The sequence below is a fragment of the Neltuma alba genome, unplaced genomic scaffold (assembly GCF_004799145.2).
Source record: "Neltuma alba isolate B1F8T4 unplaced genomic scaffold, ASM479914v2 tig00012629_pilon, whole genome shotgun sequence".
NCBI classification, from domain to species: Eukaryota; Viridiplantae; Streptophyta; class Magnoliopsida; order Fabales; family Fabaceae; genus Neltuma; species Neltuma alba.
The window spans coordinates 263241-288988 of NW_021637069.1; the positions used below are offsets into that span (position 1 = coordinate 263241).

The following is a 25748-nucleotide window of genomic DNA, read 5'->3' on the forward strand; positions in this document are numbered from 1 at the left end:
TATGATGTTCTTTATTCCTTTGTAACCTTAGTATAGGACTTCAATGCTTGGAGGCCTATAAATAGAGGGCATACATGAGGCATTTGTACCTTGAACCAAAGTGAATGAGAAAAGGCCATTGTCTTCTCTACCTCTTGCTTTCTTTTCTACTCTTCATTCTCCTTATTTCTTGTAGTTTTACAACACGTTATCAGCACGACCTTGCTCTGAAAATTTGAGGTATAAACCCTTCGTAAGATGATGCACTCTTCTCATCGTCTAATTATCTCCTTACTCAATCATCACAATATATATCTATGTATTGACTACATATTAACTTTATATTATCTCCTTTCTTAATTATCATGTTTTATATTATATAATGTTACTCTATTGTTCTTTTCTTTACATTTTAATTTTTTTTTTCATTATGTTATATATATATATTTATTTTATGTTAACATTCTGTTTTATTTTAAGTCATTTTATTTTTGTTGTCACATTGTAAAATATTATGTTTGTTTCAAATAATTGATGTAATTTATGTATCATCTCCATTTGGTATCTATGGTATTTTATTATTTTATCTGTGTTGTACTAACTCTCATATACATATAATTTACAGTGTCCCATGTTGTTTTATCTATATTGTACTAACCCTTATATACATATATATATATATATATAATTTACTGTTGTTTTATCTATATTGCACTAACTCTCATATATATATATAATTTACACTGTTTATATATATATATTTTTCCTATCATTCTATTTGTTCGTATTTATTTATGTTGTTTATATAATTTATTTATAATAAGGCCTAATAATTTATATGTTGTTTATTCATTATTTATCAATTTATATTTATTTCGTTTATCTCACTGTAGCATTATTTTTATTTTTATTTTTAGTTTAATTTTTATTATATATTAGTTAGTCTATTGTAATATTTATATATTTATTTATATTACCGCATTTACATTACCCCCTTCCCCCTATATATTTATATATACATTGTCTCTATATTATTATTGTAACTAATTATTTGTGTTGTTTTTTTTTTTTTCCTCATATATGTTTATTTGTCATTGTTTATTTATTCATTTATTTTGTTTATAATTTTAAAGAATAATTTATTTATGGGTGACTTTTGAATCCTAATATTTTATTTATTGTGTTTCAGTGTGCATCAATTTTATTATAATTCTAATTTTTGTTATTATCATTTTAGTTTGATCCATGGCCAATCTTACCAAACTCGAGTTTACGGCTCTTGATATCACTGGAAAAAACTATTTGTCTTGGGTCTTAGATGCTGAAATCCACCTAGATGCCAAAGGTCTAGGAAGTACTATTTTACCTGGAAATGAAGCAACTAGCCAAGACAAGGCTAAGGCTATGATTTTCCTACGCCACCATTTGCATGAAGGGTTGAAAGCTGAATACCTGACGGTAAAAGACCCGTTAGAATTGTGGAATAATTTAAAAGAAAGGTATGATCATCAAAAAACGGTAATTTTGCCTAAAGCTCGTTATGAATGGATGCATTTGAGGCTCCAAGATTTTAAATCTGTGACTGAATATAATTCAGCAGTTTTCAAGATAAGTTCTCAATTGAAATTATGTGGTGAGAAAATAACAGATGAGGACTTATTAGAAAAAACATTTTCAACTTTTCATGCTTCAAATGTGCTCCTGCAGCAGCAATATCGTGAAAAGGGTTTTAAGAAATATTCTGAATTGATCTCATGTCTTCTTGTGGCTGAACAAAATAACGAGCTATTAATGAAAAATCATGAGATCCGTCCCACTGGATCAGCTCCATTCCCTGAAGCGAATGTGACTGTACGCAATAATCATCATACACGTGGACGCGGTCGTGGTCGTGGCCGAGACCGTGGTCGTGGTAGGGGACGCACAAATTACCGTCATTATGGTGGGGGAAGCAACAATTATAACCCAAATACCCACCAAAAGAAGAAACTTGGGGATGGGCAGAAAAAAGATAAGAATGGCCCTTCAAGAGTTGTTGAAAATCAATGTTACCGGTGTGGCATGAAAGGACATTGGTCACGTACCTGTCGTACGCCTGAGCATCTAGCAAAACTTTATCAGGCTTCTATAAAAAGAAGTTCAAATAATGTGGAAGCAAATTTGACTTTTCAAAGTGATGATGTGGAGGCAAATTTTGCATACAAAAATGATAATATCAATGAGCTAGATGATGTTAATGGCCTTGATGCTATGGCACATTTGGATGTGGCTGATTTCTTTGAGAATCATGATTAGAAGAATTTGGATAATTTTAGTTTGCTTTATTTATGCTTTTTAATTTAGTTTATGTTTATTTATTTCTCTTTTTTTTAAGAGTATTATTAATCATGATGTACTTCGAATTTATATTAATGAATGTTTTTTTTTTGGTGAAGAATATGGATGTTTCTCTTCCTTTTGTTGGGCACAAGAATGAAGATATATGCCTGATAGATAGTGCTACAACACACACCATACTCAAAGATAGAAAATATTTTTCTCATCTTACGATAAATAGTGCAAGCGTCAATACTATAGCGGGTAATACAAAACTAATTGAAGGCTCCGGAAGAGCAATTATAATATTACCCAGAGGAACAAAATTTGTTATTAATGATGCTTTATATTCCTCGAAGTCTCAAAGAAATTTATTAAGTTTTAAAGATATTCGCCAAAATGGATATCATATTGAGACTATAAATGAGAAGAACATTGAATATTTGCATGTTACAATGGTAAGAAATGGAGAAAAATATGTCATGGAAGAATTACCGACATTATCTTCTGGTTTGTACTATACAAATATTAGTACAATTGAAACAAATGCTACGGTAAACCAGAAGTTTACTGATAAAGATACGTTTATTGTTTGGCATGATCGGTTAGGCCATCCCGGATCAACTATGATGCGAAGAATTATTGAAAATTCACATGGACACCCATTGAAGAGCCAGAAGATTCTTCAATTTAAAGAATTTTCATGTGCTGCTTGTTCTCAAGGCAAATTAATTGTAAGGCCTTCATTGACAAAAATAGGAGTTGAATCTCCTGCATTTCTAGAGCGTATCCAAGGAGATATATGTGGACCTATCCATCCACCATGTGGACCATTCAAATATTTTATGGTTTTAATAGATGCATCTACAAGATGGTCCCATGTGTGTTTGTTATCAACACGTAATTTAGCATTTGCTAGATTACTTGCTCAAATAATTCGATTAAGAGCACAATTTCCAGACCATGCAATTAAGACAATTCGTCTTGATAACGCTAGTGAGTTTTCATCTCAAGTTTTTAATGATTATTGCATGGCAACTGGAATAACAGTAGAAAAATCTGTTGCTTATGTCCACACTCAAAATGGCCTAGCAGAGTCATTTATTAAACGCCTCCAATTGATTGCTAGACCAATGCTTTTGAGAACAAAACTTCCTATTTCAGCTTGGGGACATGCAATTCTGCATGCAGCAGCAATTATACGCATCAGGCCAACAAGTTATCATGAATTCTCCCCGTTACAATTGACTTTTGGTCGAGAGCCAAATATTTCCCATCTTAGAATTTTTGGATGTGCGGTATTTGTCCCTATTGCTCCACCACAACGCACAAAGATGGGACCTCAAAGAAGGTTAGGGATATATGTTGGCTATGAATCTCCTTCTATAATTAAGTATTTAGAACCATTAACAGGAGATTTGTTTACAGCACGTTTTGACGATTGTCATTTTGATGAGACAATTTTTCCAATATTAGGGGGAGATAATAAGCAGCTGGATAAAGAAATCATATGGAAAGCATTATCATTATCTCATCTAGATCCTCGTACACAACAATGTGAACTTGAAGTTCAAAGAATAATTCATTTGCAAAATATTGCAAATCAACTGCCAAATGCATTCACTGATCCTAAGAGAATTACTAAATCTCACATTCCAGCTGAAAATGCTCCAATTAGAATTGATGTCCCAGCAGGACAACTAGAAAGCGCAAGTGAAACCAAACCACGCCTGAAGCGGGGTAGACCAATCGGTTCCAAAGATAAAACTCCTAGAAAGAAAAAAGGAGCAAATAATCATGATGGTCATGATAGTCAAATTAAGGAGGCAAGTCCTATAGGAGAGGACCGAAACATAACTAATCAAAAGACCTCAGAGGAGGCTCAGGTACCTGAAAATAATGAAGAGATCTCAATAAGTTATGTTACTACAGGAAAAAGATGGAACCGAGAGAACACAGTTGTTGACAATATTTTTTCATATAATGTTGCTGTTGAAATAATTAATCAACATGAGGATCTTGAACCTACATCAGTTGAAGAATGTAGACATAGAGATGATTGGCCAAAATGGAAAGATGCAATTCAAGCAGAGTTAAATTCACTTTCAAAGCGTGAAGTTTTTGGACCTGTAGTCCATATACCAAATGGTGTGAAACCAGTTGGATACAGATGGGTCTTCGTGCGCAAACGAAATGAGAAAAATGAGATTGTTAGATATAAAGCACGGCTTGTAGCACAAGGATTTTCACAAAGACCTGGTATTGATTATGAAGAGACATATTCTCCTGTGGTGGATGCAATCACTTTAAGATATATAATTAGTTTGGCAGTCCATAGAAAACTTGAAATGCGTTTAATGGATGTTGTTACGGCATATTTATATGGTTCTTTAGATACTGAGATTTATATGAAAATCCCTGAAGGATTTAAATTGCCAGAGGCATGTAAGAATTCTCGAGAAAATTATGCAATTCGTTTGCATAAATCCTTATATGGATTAAAACAATCTGGAAGAATGTGGTATAACCGACTTAGTGAATATTTGTTGAGAGAAGGTTATAAAAATGATCCAATTTGCCCATGTGTTTTTATAAAAAGAAATGGATCAGAGTTTGTTATAATTGCTGTCTATGTGGATGATTTAAATATAATTGGAACTCCTGAAGAGCTTCAAAAAGCAGTTGATTGTTTAAAGAAAGAATTTGAAATGAAAGATCTTGGAAGAACAAAGTTTTGCCTTGGCTTGCAAATTGAGCACTTGGCAAATGGAATTTTCCTCCATCAATCAACTTATATTGAAAAAGTATTAAAGCGATTTTACATGGATAAGGCACATCCGTTATCTACTCCTATGGTTGTAAGATCACTGGATAAGGATAAAGATCCTTTTCGTCCTCAAGAAGATGAGGAAGAACTTCTTGGTCCTGAAGTACCATATCTCAGTGCCATAGGTGCATTAATGTATCTTGCTAATTCAACACGACCTGATATTGCATTTGCTGTTAGTTTATTGGCAAGATTTAGTTCTTTCCCAACAAGAAGGCATTGGAATGGAATTAAGCATATATTTCGATATCTTCGAGGGACAATTGATATGGGATTATTTTACTCTAATGAATCAGAATCACAATTAATTGGCTATGCAGATGCAGGATTTCTATCAGATCCACATAAAGGCAAGTCTCAAACAGGATATTTATTTATTTGTGGAGGTACAGCGATCTCATGGCGTTCAACAAAACAAACTTTATCAGCTACCTCATCAAATCATGCGGAAATAATTGCAATTCATGAGGCAAGTCGAGAATGCGTTTGGCTGAGGTCAGTGACTCAACATATTCAAAAAATGTGTGGTTTTTCCCTTGAACAGAAGATTCCAACAGTATTATATGAAGACAATACAGCATGCATAGCTCAATTAAATGGAGGATATATCAAAGGAGACAGAACAAAACATATTTCTCCAAAGTTCTTTTTCACTCATGATCTTTTGAAAAGTGGTGATATAGATGTTCAACAAATTCGCTCATGTGACAACCTTGCTGATTTGTTTACCAAGACACTGCCGACTAGAACATTAGAGAAGTTAGTGTATGGTATTGGAATGCGCAGGCTTAAAGACTTAAAATGATGTTATCATTAGGGGGAGTAAATATTGTGTACTCTTTTTCCTTCACTGGGTTTTTGTCCCAATGGGTTTTTCCTAGTAAGGTTTTAATGAGGCACAATACTCATTATGGACATCCAAGGGGGAGTGTTATGAATATTGCATGAGTGGATGTCCATAACCCCTAACCCTTAGAATTCTCATAGGATTCCTCACCTTCAAGTGTCATAAACTACATAACCTCCCTAATGAATGTTTTTGGGAGGAGTTTCTTATTGTTAATGCTATTATGATGTTCTTTATTCCTTTGTAACCTTAGTATAGGACTTCAATGCTTGGAGGCCTATAAATAGAGGGCATACATGAGGCATTTGTACCTTGAACCAAAGTGAATGAGAAAAGGCCATTGTCTTCTCTACCTCTTGCTTTCTTTTCTACTCTTCATTCTCCTTATTTCTTGTAGTTTTACAACAGAATCTGGTTAAAACCGGAAAAAGGGAAAAGTTTTTGATTGAATCGATCAGATTCTTTTAAAAAAAATTACTTTTCTCAAAATTTTTAAAGGGAGAATAGCTATGAAGTCCCAAAGAAAAAACATTATTAAAAGATCCTAGTGACAATAGAACAATTTTATAATGATAAGTTTAAGTGACTTTTTGGTAATTATCTCCTTTGCTTGAGATCTTATAGTAATTTTTCTATTTTTTCCAACGAGGTAAACCTGTAAGCATATTTTAAAAGAGCTTTGCATCCTCCTTTACAGTTTACACATTTTCAAAAAGACAATTGCCGGAGTATAAAGAAATGAACCCCCTGCTTGGATTGAGGGAAAATTAGGGAGGAAAGAAAACAAGAGAAGAAAACACGAGGGGAAACAACTTTTTTCTTGCTTGGGTAGGAGAGAAAATGTGGGAGGAAGGAAGTGGGGGAGAAAATAAGATGAGTCCTATGCCTCATTTTCTTTTCAAATTTTCTCTCCATATATAGAGAGATTTGGAAAGGAAAACAAGATTTTCATAACTACACCTACTATCTCTTACTTTTCATATTTATTTTCTTTTATTATATTTAAAAATTTATTCATTTTTTATTTTTTTTATCTTAAAACAATATTTTTATTAAATAATTTGGCCTTAAAATATAATAATCTGAAAATGTATATCAACCAAATAACTTGATTTTAATTATTTGATGATGCCAATGTTAGTATAATCTTTCTATCACAATATTTAATTTAATTTAATTTTAAATATGATATATTTGATAAGAATATTTTAATCATTTAGATATTTATTAATTTTCTTCTCTCTGTATTTTTTCTCATATATCTAAGCAAGAGGAATGATAACGTTTTTCCTCTAGTTTTTCCTTCTCTATTTTCTCTCCTCCCATTTTCTTCTCTCCCAACTTTTCTTTCCATCCACGCAGATCAGAAGCAAAATTTGCTGAAACATGCTTCCATTATTTGGCCCATCAAAACCACTCCCTTTCGCCAACTCTTGCAGTGTTGGGGTCTGTATGCGTGCGCTCGCGCAGCTTCTGCTCTGCACAAAGTATTTGCATCCAGCTAAAACTGTTTTTCCCTAGTTTTTTCAATGACCTCAATAATCAATCAAGATGCCTTAAGACGTACATTTAGATTGAAGAGAATGCAAGGAGGGAAAAAAGAAGGAAGAAAACAGATAAATTTTATTTTAAACATTTTATTCAAATTTAAATCCAACATTCCCTTTCCATTTGAATATTTTTAGATTTATGAAATAAATAGTTACGAAAATAAAGTAACTTCTCATTGAAATTCAATAAAACATGTCTAGAAACGTAGCTTATGTAAACCTATATTGTTTACATGTTAAATCTCACATAATTAAATGCATCTAACCCTTAAGAGCGACACCTTTCCACAAAATGGCGGGGGGGGGGGGGGAACGTAAGTTGGAACAGAGTAAGGGCAAACGGGTGAATTTCACAATTCGTACCCTTTACAAGATTATGATTCATCACCGTATACAAATCTGATCTCCAAACAGCTCTGATGCCAATAGTACACATAATGATATAGGGCTTGCCTAAATATTAAAGAATTAAAATATATAACTTGACAAAAAACTGGAATAGGCAAGAACATCAACCCACTCTGGGAAAAGACCCTTCAATTTCTTTGCTGGTTCAGCCAGTTTTTGGTCTAATACGGCAAGGTCCACTCTTAATGCTTGAGAGTTATTAGCCTGATATTACCAAGATACAAGTTAAGCAATGTGAGTTTTATCCTGAGGCTTGTCAAATGGAAATCAGCATGATCAAGTATCAAATGCCATCCAAGGGACTTATTGAAGCATCAAACTCTACTACTTAAAATTAAGAAGCAGCATCAAATCCTACCTCTAACCAGAAGTTCCAATCCTCGTCGCTGGCTCCGCTAAGTCGCAATATATATGAAGGTGGACCGCTATCAGCTGTTTCGGTTACTGTGAATTTTTGTAGACTATATGTTATACAATGAAAAGACAATATCAAATCAAAACCAAAGTGGAGGAAGTAACAATTTTTCATACCTGGAAGAACATTGTCAGCAAATGACCAACTGGATAAAGGACCAGTTATATTGAGAACAGCAACCCAGACCTCTTCTAAGGAGCTGGAAGGAAGATAGATCCAGTCAGATGCATAAATCCTAGGCTAATGTAGGTATGGTAGGTATGGAAAGACCTCAGGGGTCTATCCATGAAACTTTTTCCTTGGAACCATTTCGATTCAAAAGGTACAATGAACAGCCAGCTGTTAGATTAGGATAATAGAAGTGCAGCGAGAACATGGCTAGCAAGACATTCACTGGTTTCAGAAAAAAACCATCTCCACCAAGAAAAAGGGGAGTGCAGTGAAGGAACAGTTAAAAAATAAATTTCCTTTCCCTTGTCTGAGAGAACTTTCTCGACCAAAATCTGTATCAGAGGACTTTATAACACATAAAAGAAGGCAGCTTTGGATGTATTTAGGTTTGGAGGTATAATCTGAAAATCGTCTATTATCCTCCCCTCCCTAATTACCTCCCAGACAAGAGGAAGATTTCAATAAAGCTTTCCCTTTCTTTTCGTTCCCCTCCATTTTGTCTCATCCAAACACGTACCCTTATCCTGTGATTGCTGAAGAAGATGATCATGCATTAATCTTTCAACTTCAATTTTTTTTCTTCTTTTTGTTCCCGAAACCAATCCAGAAATGGATTCCAAACCCAGAAGACGATCACAGCTTATTTCCCAATAAGAACAAGAAAGTATATCCCAGGTAACAAGCACTAGCTCAGGAGGATCACCCAACAAAGAAATAAAAAGGAGACCAATAATCCAACCAACAGTATACCCTTGATATAATTAGTACTTCTAAGCTATTGATTTTATTCTATATTAACAACCACAACATGTATGTTCTCATGCGATTGAGAAATCATCATAATGATTTTCATTACTTTTTTTTACCAGAATGATTTTTAAGTAAACGCACTAAGAAAGAAAACAACAGGAAAGCACACAGAACACTAAAAAAATTGTGCGTCTGCGGTTTTAACTTCACAGAAGTAATTAACATACTCCACTCACCCTAAAGAAAGCTCCAAGTAAACTCTCTTCAGTCCCTTTGTAGAGTTAGAATAAGACTTCTGAACAGACAACTTGGGGAAAAATTCATACTTCTCCAATATATCATCCCCTTTAGCAGGGAACTTCAGGCTATTTGAAAAGAGAAAAGAAACAGGAAAGATCACCTGCAACAAAATTGCCACACCATTAACACACTAGCCCGAGGAAAATATCACTATCAAAAAGAAAAGAATAAAATAACGGTGGTTTTAATATATGATAAAAACATAATTCTAAAAGTCAGGTGAAGGAATGATGACAAATACTGACTAATCAACAGTCCGCTGAAGGGAGCCCCTTCAGAGTTCTGTTACTAACGTAAACAATCAAGTATTTGTTAAAATAATGATACTCCTCCAGTCCTTAATGTAAGATCTAATTAGGAAGTTGATGATATTCCTATATATAGGATTTATTTCACATGTTTAGCAGTTTTTTCCCAAATTAACCCTATTAATGTTTCTCCAACAATAATCAAGTCGAGGAGAGAGGGAGGAAGGAAGGGAGGGAATTGAGGAATGTTTAAAGTGTTTTAAAAATATATATATATCATATTAACTAATTTAACTGACATCATTAATCTAATCAAATTAGTTAATTAGGTCTTACATTAAGGATTGAATGAGTAAAAGAAAATCTTCCTTTAAGAATCTTAATACGCTCTTCAGTAAAATGACATGCAATTCCAGAAAGTTGAACTGCCTCCAGATTTTATCCCCCCCCCCCCCAAAAAAAAAAGAGGAAATTTCTGGCTTGCCCTAGAACAACATTTTATATAGGCGGTCGGAACTAATTACACCAGGTTAATAGTCTTCTTTCACTCTCCCTATGTTCTCAAGGGAATTTAAAAAACCCAGTAATCAAATATGCATAATTAAAAATTTAAAAAAAAAAAAACAATGACGAAGAAACTTGCCATCCAATTTTGGCGTTTAGACATCATGGCAGATTGAAATGAAAACTCAGAAGGAACTTCCAACTCCCTCGCTACTTCAGGCGCATGTCTGAAAAGGAAAAGTAAAGAATTGGAATCCACCACAGAAAAATCATAAGTGGCTTCCGCAATCTCACTTGAGCCTGCCACACCACAAAAGGGGAAAAAAAAAAAAAGAAGGTTAGAATGCTTTAAACAACAACAAGCCTTGTCTAACAAGGTAGGTTTTGCTACATAAATCACACAGCGTTATTGTGCTCTACACAATTGGAATATTTTAAAAGACAGAAGGAAAAAAATGAGAGATTTGCCAGCTGCATATACCTGCAGTATGAAAAGTATGTTGGAAAACAACCCTCTTAGGTGCAGAAACGCTGTAAGGAAAGAATTGAGATGACAATGCCAAGGCAACCACGCTAAGATGCAGCAAAAATTGCAAGATTGATTTTCTGGCCAGCCAATGGCCACAAATAGGCATTAGAGGGCCCAAGCACGAACCAGTTACGATTCCAATTAGTGCAGCTACAACAAGGTCAGGCACGTATTTCCCTGCAATAAAAAGTATAGAAAAGATCAAGAGCAAGCATTTTTTCTTATGAAAGCAGAAATTTTAGTTCTCTAAAAGATCTGGATAATGTCTTGCTCACGGGTTCAAAGAAAAACCACCTCAAGTAAGACAACACACCAACATACATTCATTTGGTTCAATACATAAATACTGACACATCTTTATGCATGCACCCGTAGGAGAATATATAAGCACATACAATATGTATTATATGTCAACATTAAGAAATACAAACAACTGGATTCCTATGATTAAGAAATATTTTTAAAAATAGCCCGAAGCCCAACTTACATAACACCTTGGGAATATTGGACAGAAGACTTGGATACTATAAAGTAAAGAATATGTTGTCAGATACCAGACTGCCATGACATGCTGCTGACTTGTCAAACATGCATAGGATGAGGAGATGATAACAATTCATGCCTCATTGTCTTTGGTGGAACATGAATAATATTATTTAATGTCTTGTTCTCAATACCCATAATATAGATAAATTTGGTTAAGTTTTTAGCATCACTAGATAAAAGCCTTTTTGTTTTGTTTTGTTTTGTTTTGTGTGTATATCTAAAATTTGACATGTGAACATGCTCATGTTGCATGTTAGTATCTCAGGATGACATATAATTTCAGGAATTACCCCAGGGCAGAGGAAGAGCACCCATCATTCCCATCTTTTCAATTACAAACTCAGAGAAAAAGCCGCCAAAATAAACAGAATATGCAAGGCATGGAACCAGAGGTATCATGTAAAACATTGTTGACCTGGAAAAAATGGAAAATGAAAATTGATCAGAAAGTACAAGTAGCTGCTGTAAGAAGAGATAAACATATAAAAAATGATTAGATAAACAACAAAGAAATCCAGGGTGGGAAGAAGCCAGTCAAACTTTTGTTACTGGAATGGAATTAAAGCAAACCTCCATGACAAAAGGTGAAGCAAGATATGAGAATTTAGTTGTACAAAAGTTGCAAAAGAGACTAGTTACAAATAGCAGAAAAATTCACAAGTAACCTGAGAGATTGGCGTCCATAAGATTTCACTGATAAGCAGAACGATATCCATGCAGGAAGCATGAAAGTTGATGTCACAAAAGTTAAGAAACCTCCACTCAATCCAGCTCCAAGGTAAGCCTGTTTTTAAGAAACTTGTTAAGCCATACAAAAGAAAATGAAGAGAAAATGTTATCCAGTTATAAGACCAAAATGTTTGAATTGATGCCAATTTTACGTACCACAGTTAATATAGCATAAAATCCAAATGCTCCCCAGAACCATCCTTCGTCAGATAATGCCTGCAACTCACATCACCAAGACAAACTGAAATCATCAACCAAAAACAATAGAACAAATACAGCTCTCAATTAATTCACAAGTTGTATGCCTATTTTTCCAACAATATATTTCATTAGCAAAAATGTTCAGAAGAAATTTCAAGCTCAAATAGACAAGTTTGCACACCAAGGAATAAGGTAGATAGTTGAACTTGATTTTTTTCCCCCTGACACTAAGGAAATAACTGAATTGAGCTCAACAACTCAGAAAAAAGTTTGTAGAAGAACCCACACAAAAAGATACAGACAAGGTAAAATTGCTTAGCCTAAGGGGCATCTGCCCACATATTCAAACTGCATTAATTTGCCTGAAGCATTGATATGCATCAATATTGGGGGGAAATGAATGTCACTGTCATAAGACAAAGTGCCTGTAGCACACATGCACACCCACCCAAAAAAAAAAAAATCACCGATAAAAAGGTATGAGTAAAACATAGTCTACACTCAACAGGTTTATTTACAAATAAAAATTTAAAAAAAAAACAATTCTTAACACAATAGACACGTCATCCTTCAAAATTTGGTTGAAAAAATTCAATACACCATTTACCTCTTTTGCCGCCTTGGCAACTAAATTTCCTTGAGTTAGGGGAAAGTGTCTCCAAACTATTTTGGGAATTAAAAGACCAATAAGTGAGCCGGGTATATACATCATGAAAGCCAAGTACGGACGTGCAAACCTGCATTTTACCAGTTTGTTAAAAAAGCATGGATGAAAACCAGTGTTTAATCCTATTTGAGTCACAATGTCCTTGAAAGCTATTCATCATCATAAAGTACTCTACAACGACAGATTCTAAAAAGTTATTGCCAAAAACTAAGAGTAGATCAATCATTAATATGGTGGAGTTTCCAGTTACTTCATCATATTATTTTGATCCTTCAGCAAAATTTAAATAGTGAAGTCAAAGGTTAACATTGCAGCCTCCACTATCACAAAAACGTAGCACAAAATTTTGAAAGCGAGGTTGGGAGGTAGTTTATCACCAAAAGGGGGAAATGTTTATGAAAACTGTTACTTATCAACCAAAAGTCCAAAACAAAAGAAGTTCGGAAACATGAAGGTGTTCAACAAGGGAATCACATTCCATGCTTCAAATTGTATTTAGACTATCCAGATTTAATCTTATTTTATTATTTATATTTAAAATAACTTGTATTTTTATAGATGTAAAATTTAAAGCAACTATCACTTTTAAAAAAATAAATTTATCATTTTAAAAAAACTACAGATTAATAACTCTAAATCTGAATCTTCCAAATTGAATTGCATTGAATGAGGACCCACTAACCAGAAACGAACCTACCAATTCATTGTCTGAGAAGAGAACTGAACTTTAATTAAAGAAAATATGATGGGAACAACAATCCCCAATATAATCCCTACAGTATGAATTAGAAATCCTGCAAAATCATCAAATTGAAAATGTTATGCAAAATGATCAACACGTAATTGCCTCAATAATCCTAGAGTACAGATTCAAAAGCACCAGTAGATATAAGGAGACACATAAGAACACTTACATATAAACAGAAACAAGAAGTACCCAACACTATATATGAATCAGCAGTGAACATTTACCTTTAATAAAATCACAAGACGTTGCTGACCATGGGCGTGACCGACTACGTGTCAGGAAGAAAGGCAAGATAAGGAAGATGAAGACAGGAACACTGTGAAGAATCAAAGCTACTTTTCTGGAATAGAATATCTGAAGGTCCACGATTAAAACACAAAGGAACAGAAGAGCAAAATGAGACATCACTGACGATTATATTGCCAGGTATATTATTTGATGAGCAAATAATGTGTACCATGAACCACGAAAGATAGTCAAAGAAAACTGCCCGCTCATCTTCATATGTGCTTGCAGTAACTTCACTAGAATTTGGTTGATAGATATTTCTTAGCTTAGAGGACTTAACAAAAGCTTTGATAATGCTGAACAAATTGTCACCACGCGCTTGGATGCTTCCAGGTCTGGAGACATAGGAAACCACCAAGTATGAGGTGGAAGCAACTTAATACAAAATGTCATTCGAATATCTAAATCAAAAGAGTGGATAAGATGCGTACAGTAATCTCTCTATTGTATCGTATGAGGTATGGTAATAATAACCACCAAGAAGAAAGATGATGTCAAGCCCAGGAATATTCCCATAGTCTTGGGAAAATATCCGGTAATCTGTATCTCCAGGAATAACAGGAAAAACATCCTGCATATTGATAAAAATAATTCATGTTTGAATTGTTTAAAAGGAAACATAAATTGGGGGGGGGGGGAACTAACACACAAATGCATGACTTGACAGCACAAATGTTGGAATCAGAAACATATAGAGTGAGGTAGAGGGAGCTAGGGAAAACCTGCGCTGCACTATTAGCCATAGGGTATATTGCTGCTTCAGCATAGACATTAGACGGCCAAGAACTAGGTCCAGATTGGCAAACTAAATCTGCATGTTGATATAGAAAATCCCCATTCAAATTTTAACATTATTCACTTAAGATTCTTAAATACCACACTGTGAATGTATAGAAAATACGTAGACAAATATTTCCCTCTAAAAAAGAGAATTAGTCCAAATATACCCTCTCATGTTTGTAATGCCGAGTGTCAGGCGTCAGTGAAGGACCCAAAAAAGGTTTACAGATCAATAATTCAAACGCCACGAACGGTAACATGTAAAGAGCTGATAAACTTAAAGACTTGGGAAATTGTTGAGGAATGGTTTTTACAAATCTGATTTAAAAAAATTGCATAATACTGGAATGGAAATTTGGAATACATCTTACCAGGTCCTCCAGTCCCAGATGCCTCCACATTTATAACAGCTCCAATTGTATCGTGCCACTTATGTGTCTTCATGAACCCATGTGCACCCTTTAAAATCAACATTAAAATGATACTTGATTAGCTCCAATATGGTAGAGACCAGTAAAATTTACCCTCAGAGACATGTCTTCCCATGTCAGGACTCATGAGAGCCTTTGTGTGTTTTGAAGAGCAGAGAAAGGGAGATGAAGAAAAGGGATATGTAAAAGTTATCCATATGAGACGATACTGATTACTAGACAATCTAAATATGAAAATTTTGATGCGCATATGATGAAAATAAAGCTTTGTGATGTTGTAAGAGATCGACAACTTCTAGCTAAGCTTATGCAGTGTTCCAAACCAAGTCTTATGTTATAAACAGCAAAAGATTCTATCCCCTCCTCAACATGTCATACTTTTCAATCAATACAAGACCAAGCAAATTATAAATATCACTTTTCAACTAGCCATAATATCATCACTATTTTATGGCCGTGCTTAGTCATTTGATGAAGTTATAAGCATTTAACTTTTAAATGTCATGCTTCTGCATCCATTGAACACAAGATAACAATATAATTGAGAACTAAGAAGCAAGAAGAAACTCGAAATGATAAAAATAATGACAATGAATTGTAATTTCAATATGGAACTTATATTTGTATAATGTCTTACCAACATGAAGAGTTCCTCAGCACCATTAAAGAGGAAAATAACAGGGCGGGTTGGAGCCCAACCAGAGTCCACAATTAGTCTTGCCAATTCCAGCATTGATGCTGAATGAGAATAAATAAATACAAAACACTTAGTGTGGTTGAGTAAGGATGTGCGGATACAGCCCTTCTATTCAATTAAGATTCTAATGTAGTCAATACCTACCAACACATGAACCACAATCTCCAGCGCCTGGGGAACCAAGCGGACTATCAAAATGCCCATTCACTAAAACTGATGGATCAGTGTCTTTCGAATCTTTAGATGATATCCTGTTGCAAATTGAAACAGAAACCCATGTAACACAAATACTGTATTATTAGGTCCATATACAATACAGAAAAACCAAATAGCACAACGTAAAAGGTAACAAACAATTTGTCAAATATATTGATGTGATCATTGTTGTACGGAATGAAAGTTAATTATTGTTGGTTAGTTATGAAGTAGCTATTAGCCTGTTGCTATAAAAGGGAGGAGGGATTGTTGGCTTAATGAGGATTGTTAATGTTAATGCTATATTGAAGTTTCATTCTTCCTTCTATGGCCTCTCTCTCTCTCCCCACCTTTCTGTCCTCTACCTATCTACCTGCCTATCTAAATCTTTCTATCTTTTTTCTTCTTCTTCCAACACCTATCTACATTCTTCTTCATACCATATATATAGTCTCTTGGGGTAAGAAAAGGTTTTGACTTTCCCACATACACGACTTTCCCACATACACACCGCGATCTACTTCAAGGATTAAATAACAAAGTTCTTTATGTGAGGAAAGTTATCATTCACAAATAAATATTCCAAAAGGATTGAGGAAATAATTGGAACAAAACAACATTGGTTATAGCACGTGTAATAGAGGTAAAGTCCTGCTTACCAAATGCATAGAATTCAAGGTCCTATATAAATAACAAATCAAATGCCAGGATACCTCATAATAATATTTGTATGGTTCCTGTAACCCAGAGCTATGCCGTGCCGCAAAAAAATCATAGTAAAGGAGCCATTTACAGTGGTTTCCTCAATCTCAATTCTGCAAGTGAAAGATTATGGAAACAACAGTGAACATTCAATTGTGAAAGATGGGGGGAAAAGAACATATATTGTCTTCAAATTGAAGATTGAAGTCTGCCGAGCAACACATGGGAAAAGGCAAAAGAGAAAGAGAAACAGATGGCAAGATAAAGTTTAAAAGAAAACTTCAACATCAAAGTAGCGTAGCGTCACCAGTTCACAACCTGACACTGGAACTAGCTCGCTCCTTTATTACTTCCAACTGACCCTTGATATATTCAGCAGCTTTCCTCAATCCAGGACGTCCTTCCTACAATTAATGCATCAAACAGTCAACACTCAAATAGCACGGACATTAGGAACAAGCCAGATTTAATCTGCCCGAGAAGTCGGTCACTGTGACTTTATATTGATGCCAACAGAGATGTAAAAAAATATTCTATATCCCACATGCTACTTCGTTTCAAGTTTGACCTCCTCGAAAATGATTCATGACAAACGATCAAGACCAGCGCTAAGTTTTCCTTTATACCCTACTTATCTTAACGAAGTAAACAGCAGAAATTCAAAGAAATAAAGTCGTTCAAATCCCCTGTATCTTGATTCCCATGTGCCCAAGAAAAGAAGACTTCTTCGCCCACACTCTCAGCATTCAGCACAAAAGAAAGGAGATATAGAACTGTTGGCTTACTTGACGACCATCGATCTCTTTCGACAAGACTCGTACATGTTCGATGGCTCTGGCTTCCGAAAAGCGATCGACAGGCGCGTCCAATTCAAGTGGCTTAATAAACTTCATATGAGTGACAGAATAAGCAAGCATCGACAAGAGACCGTACAATACCGCCATGACCAACAAGAATTTGAAGGCGGAGACATCATGGGAGTCCAACCCGAAAGCCATTCCAAACTCGAATTCTCAGTGGGTGAACCCAATATGCAGAATGATACAAAAGAGATGGGAAGCGCGTCTTCTATGTCTGTCCATATACCACCGCACACAGATTGAAGTTCGCCAAATAATAAAATAAAACAGAAATCGCCGGTTTCGTGAAGGAATCCTGTGAAGAAGCTGAAATTGTACTACTCAAAAGGAGCTACAACAAGACAGGCAACTTCATGAACTCCGAATACAGACAAAGCAGCTTATTAGCAAGGAGGGAACGAAGCAATTTCCATTTGGATTTTGGAGTCCGAAAAATGAATTTTAATCGATATAAGACAATGTTAAATTAGGGCTTTCTTTGTGACACACATGCCTAAATCATTCATTTTGTAAAAGTCACCTTAGGGTGTGTTTGGATAGAATCCAAACCATGGTTTCAGAAGTGCTTTTACGGATTACGAAGTAAATATGTGGAGGAGATTATCTCGTTTTGCGGAAAAGTGCTTCTGAAACCACGGTTTGGGGATACCCAAACAGGCCCTTAATGTGTGTCCCCTATGGTGAATTTAATTTATCTCCTCATTAATTCTCTTTTCCACATTTAGAATATTTCCCAGATGGTGAATTTAATTTATATTCTCCTTTCCCCATTTGGAATGTTATATTAATGTACGTCTTGATCTTACGTTTCGTTGCACGTTGAATTAAAAAAGAAATATTTCAATGAATTGCTAGCATTTTAAAATCTAGAATGGGCAAAGAAAATGTAACATTTTAGATTTTTTTTGTAACTTATTAATGTTAATGTTATTGATGTTGCACCATACATGTTTAGCATTTTTTTTAAATATCTTAATTTTTGTCAATTTTTATGCTTAATTATTACAAATGGAGAAGATGGCAAAAAAAAAGTTTATCAAATGGAAAAAAAAAAATCCGTAATTACGACTTCAGTGTATGTACTGTATGACTTTATGAGTTTGATATTTATCTTTTCAGCTTTTATTAAAAAAAATCTATGCACTGCAAATATACTTTTCGAATATCAATATAATCTAACATAATATCTAAAAATTTATGCTGATTCAAGAATTGATAAATAATTATAAAAATTGGTAAGTAAAAAGTAATAAAGAATTTTTACTTTTGTTAGGATGTCTAACTTCTTGTAGAATTTGGGCTAATTTTTCAAGTTCATGTTAAGTTGATCTCTCCACGTCACAGTGAGACTTGGCTATTAATTTCGCATTTTGCTATGGTCCCTGGCCTCCCTCAAAAAGCAAATTTTCAAATGCATTTACCCTGCCTTCAATATTGGAATCTACCTTTTTATCCTATTACATTTTGGGCGCCAAATGCCAAGGCAGCTTCGCCCAAACTACGACCAAAAGAAGTTAAAAATTCATTATTGGATGATAGTCCAGTAGTTTGAAACCTTGGCTTAATTTTTATTCAACTTTTAAAAGGGTTTACTTCTCTACAAAATTAATAATGGATTATTTATTTCAATTTTTATGATTTTTGAAAATATTTACCATATTTCTCACTGTTAAAGACAAATTTGTTCTTTTAATTAAAACTTATTTTGTAGTTTGTAAGGGTAAGTTTGAAAAAACACAGCAAATATTGGAAATAGTAAAAGTATATATTTGATCCTTTAATTTTATAAAGTTTAATTTTGTCTTTTAATTTTAAAAACTATACTTCTAGTCATTTGATTTCTGAAATTATCAATCTTAAATGATAATTTTTGTAACAATGGTTGTTTTAAAAATTAACTGAGACAATTATAATCAGGTTTTAAGGAAGATATTTAATCACTCTACAGTTTATTGACAAGTAAAAAGTAGGTAATGACAAGTTTTAAAATAGAAAATAATAATTGATTTAGGCTAATCACTTATTATTAAGACTATTTTGTAATTAAATTTTTTTTCTTAAAACTTCTTGGTAATTCTCCCAATAACTGATGAAGGCATCCATAATTATGAGGTTGAGTGGATGATACATCATAAAGGGGGAGTTTCTCATATTTTAAAAAACTTTGCTTATTCCATATTCTGGCAAACTAGCAAATTTCAAATCTGAGAAAATATTCCTTTCTTATCCCCTGATTAACAATCTCATAATGAATACAAATACAGTAATAAACTAGGTTTTAATTTGGTTTATATTTTAACTAGATGGAAGACCGCAGTTAAAATCGCGCCACCTATGAAATTCCCACTTGGAAATTTTACTTTACCCTTCCCACATCTCTCCAATCAAATGACTTATTGATTCAGAAAAACCAATAAATGAATGCATGTATTAACTTATGAGTTTTTAATCAAGCGTAATTTTATTAAAGTATGATCAACTTATTAATAATTATGGAGGTTCACAGTCTTAAACCAATTTAGTACTACTCTAATTCTTAATATAAGAACTAGCTGGAGATTGAATTTCATCATAAATATAAGATTCCAATTCACTTTGTTTTTCAAACTTATAATATTTTCTCTAAAATATTCTTATCGATTTTAGGAGTTATTATCATAATTCGGTCCTTAATATATGACCCAGTTGTTAAGTTAATTTTGGTCATAAATATAAGACTCATTTATCATATTTATCAATTTTCTCTAAATTATCCTTATGAATACTCCTTCACCTATAATCAAGTAGAAGAGGGAGAGGAAGGCATTAAAAAAGATGATCATGGTGTTTTAAAAAAAAATGTGTCATATTTCTTATAATTAACTAACTTACTTAACTTTTTTTAATTTAATCAAACTAGTTAAATGGGTCTTATATTAAGAATCAGATGAGTATTTATTATAATTAACTAAAAGACATATTTATTATAATTAACTAACTTACTAATTTTATTAATCTCTTCAAATTAGTTATTTAGCCCTTATGTATTCATTTGGTCATATTTATAAGTTATTTCTAACATGTTTTACACAGATCAAGAAAAACATTAAACTTCATTAACTCTCACTTGAAACCTAACAACTTTTTAACTTTACCCCTATTTAATATATGTTATATCTTATCTAAACAAAGTCAACACAATAATAAACGAAAAGTAAAATTATATGTTCATATAAATTTTTTCTCGGTACTCTATAAATATACTAAAAAATTTTTCTCTCTGTCCTGTAAATAAGACCAGAGGAGTAATATATACAAATATACATATATTTATGTATAACTAATAATGGATTTTTACGTTGGCAGAGCAAAAACAAGGTGTGGTTGCATATTTACATGTTACTGGTGTCGTTTTTCTTCCCCGTCACTTGTTACGGCTATTGCTGATCTTGTTCTGTCACACATTTTCGCTGTCACCGTCCGCACAACTCCGTATCAAGGGCGCTTGGACATCATGAGAAGTGAGCAAAAAGTATTTTTTTACAAATTAAAATAAATCTGTTTATATATTTATTTTGTATATTATAAAATTATTTTTAAAATTATAGTTTAATTTTTATCCAAATATTCTAGACAAATATTAATTCCCGTGACAAGGTTCGGGTCTTGTTTGCTTCAATTCCTCGTAACTTTTTTTTTTCACCTGATAATTTCTCAAAACTTCCGTAACCATAATTTAAATAAAAGTATATTTTTTAACATTGTTTTCCAATTTAATCTTGTTTGGTTGACCATAATCTATAAATGCCGAAATGATAGGTCTATCCTGTAATGAAAATTTGAGAATCATTGCTCTCCTCTTACAAAAATCTACGCATGATCATTCTCATTTTAGTTTATTCAATATTTTGTTCTTCATCACTAGACTAGTTTACTCAGAATATTTTGTTCTTCACCACCCTTATTTTATTCCGTTCCTTTCCATTTTTTTGGTCAAGACCCCATCGCTATTCTCAATATACTATAAAAATGTACATTTATGTGGAATCCGAAATAAATAACATATCATTTTATAATTTACGAATAATATCATTTTTTAATATATTTTTATGGCGTTGTCGTTCTTAGAAAAAAAGAAATTTGAATTCTCCACCACCTAGTTACGTGCAAAAGAAGACTATGGTGTTTGGATAAAAACTAATTCATGGTTTCAAAAGTGTTTTTACGGTTTACGAGATAAATATATAGAGGAGTTTGTCTCGTTTGTAAAAAAAATACTTTTGAAAGTTGCCAAATACCTCTTAAATGTGATTGAAGAATAACACAAGAGTGATAGGTATATCAAGAAAATTTGTTCAATGCATCATAAATAATATTATATCTAGTTCTTAATATAAAAGTTAGTTTATGAATTGCATTTGATTCTCACTTTATCTCTTATTTTTCTCAAAATATTCATATTAATTATAAGAAATTTCGATAAAAGATATTCTAATATACATGATTAAATGAAACAATTTAATTAAATTAATATATATTTATGATAAATAACTAACTAAATTAATTTTTTAAGTATTTTTAGATTAGTTATATATAGTTTTTATATTTAAAAAAAAAAGAAGTTTGTACACCTCTTTTTTTTAAAAAAAAAAAAAGGACCCCCGTGGGGGCAGCTACGTGTACACTTCCAGATTCCACCATCGCAGGCCATTGGCTGGCCGACCAGCACGTGCTGCTAAGGGCATGGGTGAGGCGCTTCGCATGGTAAATGCAACAAAATAGCCATGTCAGTGCAAGGGTCGATGTGGAGACTTCCCTGGATCTGGAAACAGATGGATAAAGACAAATCTCTAAGTTTGAAATCCGGAAAAATTACAATAAGATCCGCATGAGATAATTAAATATAAAAAAATCTCTTAAAATTATCAAGTTATTTTTAAGTCTCAAAAAACCTCATTATAAGATATTTTATTTATTTAATTATCAAATTATTTTTATTTTTTGAAAAAAAATATGCATTAACAACTAAAAATACAGTCGATGACAACTTAACGTGTAATAATTAACAATTATCACGACAGATATTGACATCTTATACATTATATTTTTGTGATGCGCTAAGAAAATTTATTGTTAATACCTGTCTTGATAGTTATTAATCATTACACTTTAAGTGATTAACGACTACTCTTTCAATTAACAGCATATACTAAAAAAAAGACAATTTAGTAATTAAAAAAAATCAAATCTCTTACAATGAAGTTCTTTTTTTGGGCAAAAAACAAGTCCATTTTATTAATACCTAAAAAAATGAGAGGTACACGTGTCAATAGCCGAAGTCATTAGACGAGAAAAAGACTCAAAACCTAACACACAACCTGACAACCAAATAAAACAGTCATAAACTAACTAATAGTTTAACATACAACAAGAGTCTGGAAAAAAAAAAAAAAAAAAAAGGAAAATTCTTCCGCTGAACGCTCTGGAATGAGCCATCTCGACTGTGACGGGATCCGTCATTTTAACGGTGATTGCTCACCTACTAGGGCCTCGTTTGGTATTCAAAGAATTGTCAGGTGAAAAAATGGAATTGGAAATTTTGATTCCGTACTCATGCTTGTTTGGCATGACGTGTATTTGGAATCCAAGGGAATCTGATTCCAGCAAATTTTCTAGACGCATGATTTAAATTACTCCTCCGGTCCTTATTATAAGATCCCATTTGACTTTTTATTTGGTCCTAATTATAAGACCCCAATTCATTTTATCTCTTATATTTATGCATTTTTTCCAAGATAATCCTTCTAATAATGATAGTTTTAGCCAATATACTTAATTAGCAAGGATATTTTAGGAATGACAACACTTATTTATTATAAATAACCAACTTAACTTACTTCCTTAATCTCCTCAAATAAGTCAATTGGGTCTTATAATTAGGATCGGAGGAGTATTTTAATATGTGAGTAATTTAAAATAAAAAAATCGGCAAAAGTATATATTTGATAGTTTAATTTTATACAATACTTCAGATTTGGTTTTTTAACCCCAAAGATTATTAATCTTAAATAATGACTTTTTATAATAATTATGATTGTCTTATGATAATGTTCTATTAATATTTAAGATCTCAGCATTATTATTTTTGCTAACAATTTTAAGGTTAAAGCTAAATAATCATGAAACAATACAGAAAATCACAAATTTTACAATCATGTCTGTCTATTTTTTTCAGATTAGACTGATTAAAATTTTAGTCATCTTCCCTGCATTTCTCTCAAATAAAGGAGGGTTAGTGTTTCCAAACCGTGAAACCCTTGAACATGCATCCCTCATGCTTTGTGGGTTTTATTGGCGATAAATAAGGATCGTCGCATTTTAATGTCACATCAATGGGATGACTTCGAAAGTCTTTGCAGTTTGCATGGATTTGCGCTCACGCTACAAGAGGAATCAAGAAGTGGACCCCACACCCCACTGATTTCTCCTTTTTCTTTAGTTTTTTTAATAATTGATATAACTTCATGTTTTATGTGTTATTTAGAAGTATTTAGATGAAAATCAAATTATAGTTTTAAAAATAATTTTACAATATATAAAATAAATATGTGAAAAAATTTATCTCGATTAGGAAAAAAAATGCTTTTTGAGAAGTACTTTTATAATAATAATCCAAACACTCCCTAAGAATCGCGATAAAAAATATTTAACGCATTTTATATAGGTCAAAATATAATTACTCATAAATATATATATTTTTTATAAAAGTTACATATAAGTTATTCTAAAAGAGTTTTTAATTGTTCTTTATGCTTCTTTGATTTATGCTTCTATCATTTTTTATCCAATCAAATATGAAAAGAAGAGACCACTTGACAAATATTTTATTAGATTTAAGATTGATTCTTAACTTTACATATTCCCATTTTTTTTATTCGCAGAAACAATACAATAGTATCTTAAAACTCGCTTGGTTGAACTAAGTCATTGGATTGACTTTGTATTTTATGAGAAACTATAGTTGTTTTTCAATATATATATTGATTGGAATGACGGAGACGCTAATGAAGCAGAATTTATATAAATTCTATTTAAGTTGCTTAATTGATAAGGAAGTCAGGTCTTTTAGTAAACCAAGCAAGGTCTAAGATGCACTTCTTTTCAGGACATCTCACTTCTCCACTCTATTTACCCCAATAGACAGAGAGAGAGACATTAGTTTCTGTGAGCTTTTTTCCCCCACAAATATATTTTTTTATAAACAAATTATATATATAATACTCCCTCCGTTCTTTACTATAAGAGATATTTGATGCTTATGACATGTTTCCATATATAAGAGACACTTAAAAGTTGTCTCTGTTTTTTGTATTGATTTCCTATTTTATCCCTATTTATTTTGTCTCCAACTCATATTCTCTCTTTCCCCCACTTCTCTTTCTTTTAATAATTTAATTGTTCTTTCTCATATTCTCTCTCCTTATTAATGGGGGCATTGTTGGAAAAAACATTATACTTTTTACATATTAATTGTCTTCAACTAATTTTAACTGTTTTTTTATCAACGTAATTTGGTTATTTGTCTCTTATAATAAGGAACGAAAGGAGTAATATTCAGATCATTGTAACGTGCGTTTGTGTTAATTGTTATCTATTTTAATACTACCACCTCTCGTGGTTAATATAAAAGTCAAACTAATTTAAGTAGATTAAAAAAGTTAGTTAAATTAGTTATTTGTAATAAATACATGTTGTTTTTCTATAATATTTTTGTTAATCAAATGTATTGGTTAGAACTATTATTATTACAATGACTATCTTAAAAAATAGATAAATATGAGAGATAAAGTGAATTGATGTCTTATATTTAGAATTAAAATAAAAGTTAAACAAGCTACTAGAAGATTTGACGCCCACCAATTTGATTCTGGTTGCTTGCACGCATGCTTGATTAGTGCGGAAATTAAAACTAATTAGAGATATTCAAATAATTATATTCGTATCTCCGGCCCTTTTGACCACCTAGTTTGATTTTGACAAGTGTTTGATAGGTCTGATTAAATTATTGGTTGATTTTTAAT

The 25748-nt window shown here is 32.7% G+C and overlaps 2 protein-coding genes across 2 annotated transcripts; one reads left to right on the forward strand and one right to left on the reverse strand.

Annotated features, from left to right (window-relative positions):
- Positions 1 to 1770: 1770 nt before the first annotated feature.
- LOC114729357 (uncharacterized) lies at positions 1771 to 2274 on the forward strand. The gene has a single exon (XM_028916353.1). The coding sequence runs from the start codon at positions 1771 to 1773 to the stop codon at positions 2272 to 2274; it is 504 nt and encodes a 167-aa protein (XP_028772186.1).
- A 5556-nt stretch (positions 2275 to 7830) lies between these two features.
- On the reverse strand, positions 7831 to 18049 carry LOC114729350 (endoplasmic reticulum metallopeptidase 1). The gene is made up of 21 exons (XM_028916348.1): positions 17614 to 18049; positions 17147 to 17232; positions 16840 to 16941; positions 16076 to 16182; positions 15872 to 15972; positions 15175 to 15262; positions 14746 to 14834; positions 14455 to 14594; positions 14193 to 14358; positions 13960 to 14089; positions 13685 to 13781; positions 12928 to 13057; positions 12276 to 12335; positions 12056 to 12174; positions 11681 to 11805; positions 10797 to 11021; positions 10455 to 10615; positions 9500 to 9663; positions 8459 to 8541; positions 8286 to 8371; positions 7831 to 8131 (listed from the first exon to the last, which is right to left on the reverse strand). Exons 1-21 carry the CDS (start codon positions 17824 to 17826, stop codon positions 7988 to 7990), a joined length of 2616 nt encoding a protein of 871 aa, XP_028772181.1. The 5' UTR covers positions 17827 to 18049; the 3' UTR covers positions 7831 to 7987.
- Between the last annotated feature and the right edge of the window lie 7699 nt (positions 18050 to 25748).

What these genes read in the sequence shown, in the direction of transcription:
- LOC114729357 (XM_028916353.1), top strand. Translation starts at nt 1,771, where the DNA reads ATGAAAAATCATGAGATCCGTCCCACTGGATCAGCTCCATTCCCTGAA.
- LOC114729350 (XM_028916348.1), bottom strand. Translation starts at nt 17,826, where the DNA reads ATGGCTTTCGGGTTGGACTCCCATGATGTCTCCGCCTTCAAATTCTTG. An exon ending in TTGCCAAGGCGGCAAAAGAG is followed by an intron (nt 12,336 to 12,927) that starts GTAAATGGTGTA and finishes TGTGAGTTGCAG; the next exon opens with GCATTATCTGACGAAGGATG. An exon ending in TATGGACGCCAATCTCTCAG is followed by an intron (nt 11,806 to 12,055) that starts GTTACTTGTGAA and finishes CATTTTTTCCAG; the next exon opens with GTCAACAATGTTTTACATGA.